Below are 6,626 nucleotides of genomic sequence, written 5' to 3'. Positions count from 1 at the left end.
ATATTTGCGCGCGCGCATGTGTGTGTGTGTGTGTGTGTGTGTGTGTGTGTGTATACATTATATATATATATATATATATATATATATATATACACACACACCTACATATGCAACGTAACCTATCAAAACAAACTGCATGAATATCTATAATTTTTTGGTACTTTATTAGGATGGTATAAAGTATTAATAAACCAGGGGTAAATAGGATGATGGACAGGTTATCAGTCCCAGATTTTGAAATATTAAGTGAATTCACATGTAACATACAATTATGCTAATGGTTATATTCTTAATAACGATATGTCAGAAATATAACAATAGCAACACGTTACAAACTATATACGTCAAGGTAATTCATCTAATGGATTTGGCAGACCAATTATAGTTATAGCATTACTGACAGTTACGGGACCACGGTTTTAGGTATTCGAGCACCAGACAAATAGATATTGGATAATTATATTGTTAACAAAAATGGAGAAGCCAATGATAAATTGTTACGAACAAATGAGGTACTTGGGAAGGACATAAGGGCACGATAATAAAATTGGTATCGCAAGCAAATTAATTAGGATAATAGTTATTTTACATTAATCATTTAAGTTTTATGATAGCTAATGTTGCATTTTACATATTTGACATTATAACCAAGCGAAGTGCACGAACAGAAGACCGTTTATATGCGATGTTTCTCAACAGTTCAAAGATTCATCTACAACGCGCTTATACGAAAACAAGGAGAAGAAGAGTGTATGTGATAATCAAAGCGAGTAGCTTGTGCATAGCTGGAAAAATGGGCGATTCTTAACCGCACCAATAAACATGTAATAAAAAGCATATATCCTGAATCCTAATGTGGATATCGGGCTGGGAGAGACACATTTGACATGATATTTGCCCTTCGACAAGTGCAAGAGAAAGAATGTGGACAAAATACTGACTTGTACATGGACTTAGTCGACTTGAGAAGGTCTTTGATAAAGTTAATCGTGAGAAGCTCTGGAAAATTTTGTCAAAATTTGCACTTCCGGATAAAACGATAAGGGTAATAGTATCTCTACATAAAGGAATGATAGCAACAGTGAGAGTAGTCAGAGGTATATTCTGGACCAAACAAGGATGTATTTTAGCCCCCTGTACTTTTTTCATATTCTTTTCAATGATGCTCCAACATGCTTTCAGAGACTATTCCAGTTTCGCACAGGAGATCTATTAAACCTGAAAGGGTAAAGTTTCAAATCGAAGAAAAATACCAAAGAAGAGAACCTGCGTAACTTTCTGTTTGCCGATGATTGTGCTTTAGTTTCTCACACATTTTAGAGAATTCAGGAAACGATCGACAAGTTTACTGCAGCAGCTCATGCATTTGGACTGACTATCAGCATCAAGAAGCTTAAAGTTTTATTCTAACCAAGGCCTGGGGCAGGACATACTGAAGATTCAAACCTTATGATAGACAAGTTACTCAAATGTGTCAGGTCATTTAAATATCTTAGAAGTACAGTAAAGTTTAAGAGTAGTTTTGATGATGAAATCAATGCTAGAATATCTGAAGCCACAAGGGTTTTTGGAAAACTTTCCCATCATTTGTGGGATGAACACAGTGTCAGTCTGAAATCTAAAATAAGTGTATACAAATCTCGTATTTTGAGCACACTTTGTATGGGGTAGAAGCAAGGACTTTCTACCTTAAACATATAAAGAAACTTGAAATCTTTGACATATGCTGTTTGCGCAACATATGCAACATAAAATGGCAAGATAAGATACACTATCAAAACCTCAGAAAAATGTGATGTCTCCAGTATCCAAACCATGCTGATGAGAATTCAGTGCAGATGGATAGAACATATTGCTCGAATGAAAACTGACCGCATTCCAAAAATTCTTCTGTGTAGCCAAAAATTAGAGTGATATCACAGAAAAAGGTGTTAGGTATCAGGATAAGTTGAAACAATCACTAAAATCTCTACAGCTTAATTTGACATCTTGGGAAAGTCATTGCATGGCGTAAAATATGCCACAATGCATCCAAATAATTTGGATTGTCTACAACCAAGAGACACATTTGTCTAATCCCAGACAAAATTAAAATCCTCAATGTCCTCTTTGTGCTTTCATTCCATTTTTGTTTGCAGTATTTTGGCTAATGTCTCACTCATTTGCTGAAAGCATGGAAATGCGGATGGAAATATTATTTATTTTTGATTTAATCACATTTTTAGGGTGATCTAAAAAGTGATACATATGTCTGTATGTGTGTGTGTGTGTGTGTGTGTGTGTGCTTGCAGCTGTGCGTGCAGCTGTGCGTGCAGCTGTGCGTGCAGCTGTGCGTGTGTACTAAGTTCAAAGACACGAACCACGTCCACAGCAAATCCTCGACCACATTGCCACAAATGGTACGCATGCATTTAAGTCCTGTTAGATGTTGGCACTGTTATAAAAGAAGTTCTGTAGCTCGGCCATTATCCATTTCAGAAAGAGAGCAGAGTATTTCAATACTGACATAACTATGATGACTGCCGTTGCTACCGCTGCCGCCATCTACGATTGTTTTCAGCTTAAGAAGCAGAGAGAAATAGGATTTGCTAAGAAATAAAAGTGGGGGAGGAATCTCCCTCAAGCGGAGAGAATCGCTGAGAGAGAGAGAGAGAGGGGGGGGGGTATTTTTATATAAATATTTTATTATGCGAGTAAATATTTCTATATAAGTCATTCTTATTATTTTATGTTTTGGTTGTCCTAGTAGCTGCAAGTAGATGCAGATAAATTTATTTCGCTTTAAGTTGGAGCTTATCAATGCACCGCAAAATTGGGATAAAACTACATGGTCATTTAAAACCATCTAGGAACTATATAAACGAGCGACTTTTCTTTTTTTTTAAATAGTGGAGAAAAGAGGTGAGAGGGGGGAAGTATTAAAAGTCCCTGAGTCACAATTGAGATTACTATGAACATTAAACAGAATAAGATCGATATTTTCTATTTCTTTTACCGTTAACAGTGGATACTTTAATAATATTCTCTCCATTTAATTTTGCTTCGAATACCTTCTTAATTCTCTTGATGTATTCTCTAATGATTTTCTTTCTCCTTTCTCCTTCCATTACCTATTGTTTTGTATTTGTATCCTTCATTATTCCACAACAAATTAATGATGTCGTCTTGTGGTAATTTCATGCCATCAAAGTTTATCTTCCGAGCTGTCTTCATAATTTACTCTAAACTACATTCCAAATCTTACTGTTTGGATCAAAGAATCCAGGCCTTTCTCACTTTTTGTATCCTGTTTGAGGTAATCCACAGAAAGCTGAAGATTTATTTTCATCCTGTTTTTTGGTTAAGTCATAGACAGGCCTCAATTTTCTCAGTATACTTCCCGGAGTTATTATTATTCTTTTTTCTTTACAGGATGACCGCCTAGAAGTTGAATGTATTTATGATACCACACAAAGAACCAATATTACATATGTAAGTAATATTTCGTTGGAAAGTATTAATTTTTAAAAAATTACTAATGAACTTATTCCTTTTCTGCCTCACATTACTGCTTCAAACGTCTGATATCGCTTTTCGCTGACTATCTTTGTAGTTATTTCATCTAAACTTGATTTCATAATTAAAAAAGAAGAATCTATAGGGAATTAATTTATGATACTGAGACACCGTAAATGAAACATCTATTTGTACATATATATATATATATGTATATATATATATATATATATATATATATATATATATATATATATATATATATACATACATACACACACATACATACATACACAAACACACACGTTATATCGCATGAGCCTAAGGACTTTAATAAGTACATCTCTCAGTGCTGTTGTTGTTTATCCCATATCAAGTTTGACAGCCTTAAACCAACCTTAATCCATCTTTAATCCTTAAAGTGTTCTTCCTTTTTCATGATCTTGGATTGTGATTTGAGGATAATTCCACTGTTATTCGTTACATTTCTAATATCATGTAGAGACTCCGTCCTGTTAGTGCGACCCAGTGTAAAATTTGTTGTTGTTGTTGTTCCTTTTATTTTTGATTCGCTTACGTATGATTAGAAATACTCCAGCCGTGATATGTTTGCCTTTTTTTTCAGATATAACATATATGTGTCATTTATTTTTCAAAACGGCAAGGTTTGAAGTTTTCAGATACACTGATTCCAGGTCTACAATATCCATTGTATTCTTCTGTTTGTAAGACTATAGAGTGTGACTCTGAGATGCTATTTTTAGCCAGTCGAGTGTATCCATAAAAGCACATGCAATAACGTTAGATTAAACGATCTAACCATGTTTGATTCTTTTTATCCAACTATGTTGATGTTGTCCCGAAAATATTGTATTATAACATAATAATCATTTGGATGATTCCTCGACCTGGAAGAAATTGCAACCATATGTCTCTCAAATTTTATATGCTTTTGAATATAGAAACAGAAGATAATGTAACATTAAATATGTGACATCTGAATAAATAGTGAAGAGACCATAATTGGAACGATTTTAAGTTCTTGAGCAAGACTATCAATAACCATCATTATCAGTTGGTGTCGCTGAAGTAGCTTTTGATAGTAACTGTTGTTAATCCCGCTATCATATATGAGGTGTTTGACTTTAAGTCAGGATTTGTCGACTTCCACAGTCATGGTATCTTTATGGAGAAAGGTAGCCTTTCACGTGTACACTTTTCAGAATGCAACACAGAAGACTAGACTGATCATGTATTAGTAGATCACACTTTTGTCCCTTTTTCTCCTCTTTCTATTGAATTTATCTTGTTTTCAGTGCATAGTGGTTGACTACATAAAATTTTCATAAAGCTGGGTTGCCAAATCGTCTTTCACACTATTTACTTAACCCACTGCACTCAGTTCTTTCACAATTGATAGAACGAACTATCAGAAGAACTATTATGCATTTGTCTGTTTGCTAAGAGATGTATAACGTCACACACACCCAGATAGCAAAAATGACGGTCTGACGGTCTGCCAAGCAAATGGGAAGCAGTAATTGAAGTAGATGGTGAATATGCTCCGGAATAATCATTTAAAGATGTTTTTGCTACATGTTGTTATTGTTTTTGTTGAATAAAATTTGTTGAAAAAAAAGCCGCAATAATTATGCACCAACCCAATAATCTTTACTTTCAGCTCTTTAGGACCTAAAATAGCCATCGATACCAATTTAACTAAAACTGACTTTTTGCATGTTTCCTTAGATCTTAAAACTAATCCATATAACCCTTTCCACAAACCTAACGGGAGCCTTAAATATATTAATAAACACTGCTGTAACACACCTGTTGTATTTAAAACCTTAATTCCAAATATTAGTCGAAGGATTACATGCCTTTCTTCTTCTTAAGAAATATTCGAAAAGGCTCTCCATATTATAATAAAGCCCTACAGGATAGTGGCTATACTGATAAAATCTTCTACAAACTCACTACCTCTTCTATCATCTATCCGTAAAAAAAGGTCTCGGAAAGGTTTTTATGTTTTTCCCCTTCTCCCTTCTCCCTTAATATTAGAACAGGTATAGGTAGAAGATTCTTGCACTTAGTCAATACCCACTTCCCTAGAATCCATAGATACAATAAAATCTTTAACAGACACACAATAGCAGTTACGTTTTCTTGTACTCCGATTGTTAAGTCGTATATCAATAAGCAGCGAACGACTCAAGCCCGCCCCGGATGCACATGTAGAGACAAATCTAAATGTGCTCTAGGATGGGAGTGCGATATATTTTCCGTTGTTTATGAAGCACTGGTTTCAGCAAACTATGACAATGGTCACACAAATATCAAGCGTTATACCGGAACCATGGAAGGAAAATTTTAATCTAGATATAACAACCATCTTTCGAATTTTAGGTACCGTGATAAGAGGCATTCAACAATCCTTTCGTATTTAACCTGGAACTGAAAGACGAAGGGACCAATTTCGATATCAGATGGAGAATCCTCTCTAAATACAGACTCTGTATTAACAGGTCAAGAAAATGTTAAGTGTGTTCGTTTGAAAAACTATATCTATTAAAACACTTGAGAACCTCCAGCTAATACATAAGTTCGGAGACGGAGATTTTTTTCCTTTATGTCTACATTTAAAAAATACATCTTGTTGGAATTTAAAAGTAGGCCACCGAACACTTAGTAAACTAACATCTGGTTTACGTCTGCTTGACATCGAATTATTGTACCATGGGTTATCTTCCTTGTGGTTTTTCCTTTTTGTCCTCTTCTTTACAAGTGTCTTTTGTTTAAACGTTATCTACTCAAAAAGAATCAATTGACAAACGGTCTTGCTTTCAGCCTGATACATGGGGGAATAAATTATTATTTCGATCAGGAATCCTTGGGTAGCTACTTGAAAGATATGAAATTTTTAATTTAGGACTGTGTGTATGTGTGTGTGTGTGTGTGTGTGTGTGTGTGTGTGTGTGTGTGTGTGTATAAGTTGTCAATTATGGAAACGACTGTCACTACATAAACCTGATGGTTGAGACATGAATGTGGCATGAAAGTACTAGTTTATTTCAATATTGTAAAAGTTCTAAAAATTGTAAATAATAAAACGTGAAAATCAGACTTAGTTA

At 34.6% G+C, this 6,626-nt stretch overlaps 1 protein-coding gene across 1 annotated transcript in view; it reads left to right on the top strand.

Annotated features, from left to right (window-relative positions):
• LOC106881881 (DBH-like monooxygenase protein 1) overlaps positions 1-6,626 on the top strand; it is a 28,307-nt gene that overhangs the window by 16,548 nt on the left and 5,133 nt on the right. The window contains exon 9 of the mRNA XM_014932404.2: positions 3,412-3,471. Coding sequence (XP_014787890.2) covers positions 3,412-3,471 — 60 coding nt within the window. The remainder of the gene's footprint in view (positions 1-3,411; positions 3,472-6,626) is intronic.

Source organism: Octopus bimaculoides, chromosome 8 (assembly GCF_001194135.2).
Source record: "Octopus bimaculoides isolate UCB-OBI-ISO-001 chromosome 8, ASM119413v2, whole genome shotgun sequence".
NCBI lineage: Eukaryota > Metazoa > Mollusca > Cephalopoda > Octopoda > Octopodidae > Octopus > Octopus bimaculoides.
The sequence above is the reverse complement of the archived record's forward strand: the minus strand, read 5'-3'. Positions and strand labels throughout refer to the sequence as shown.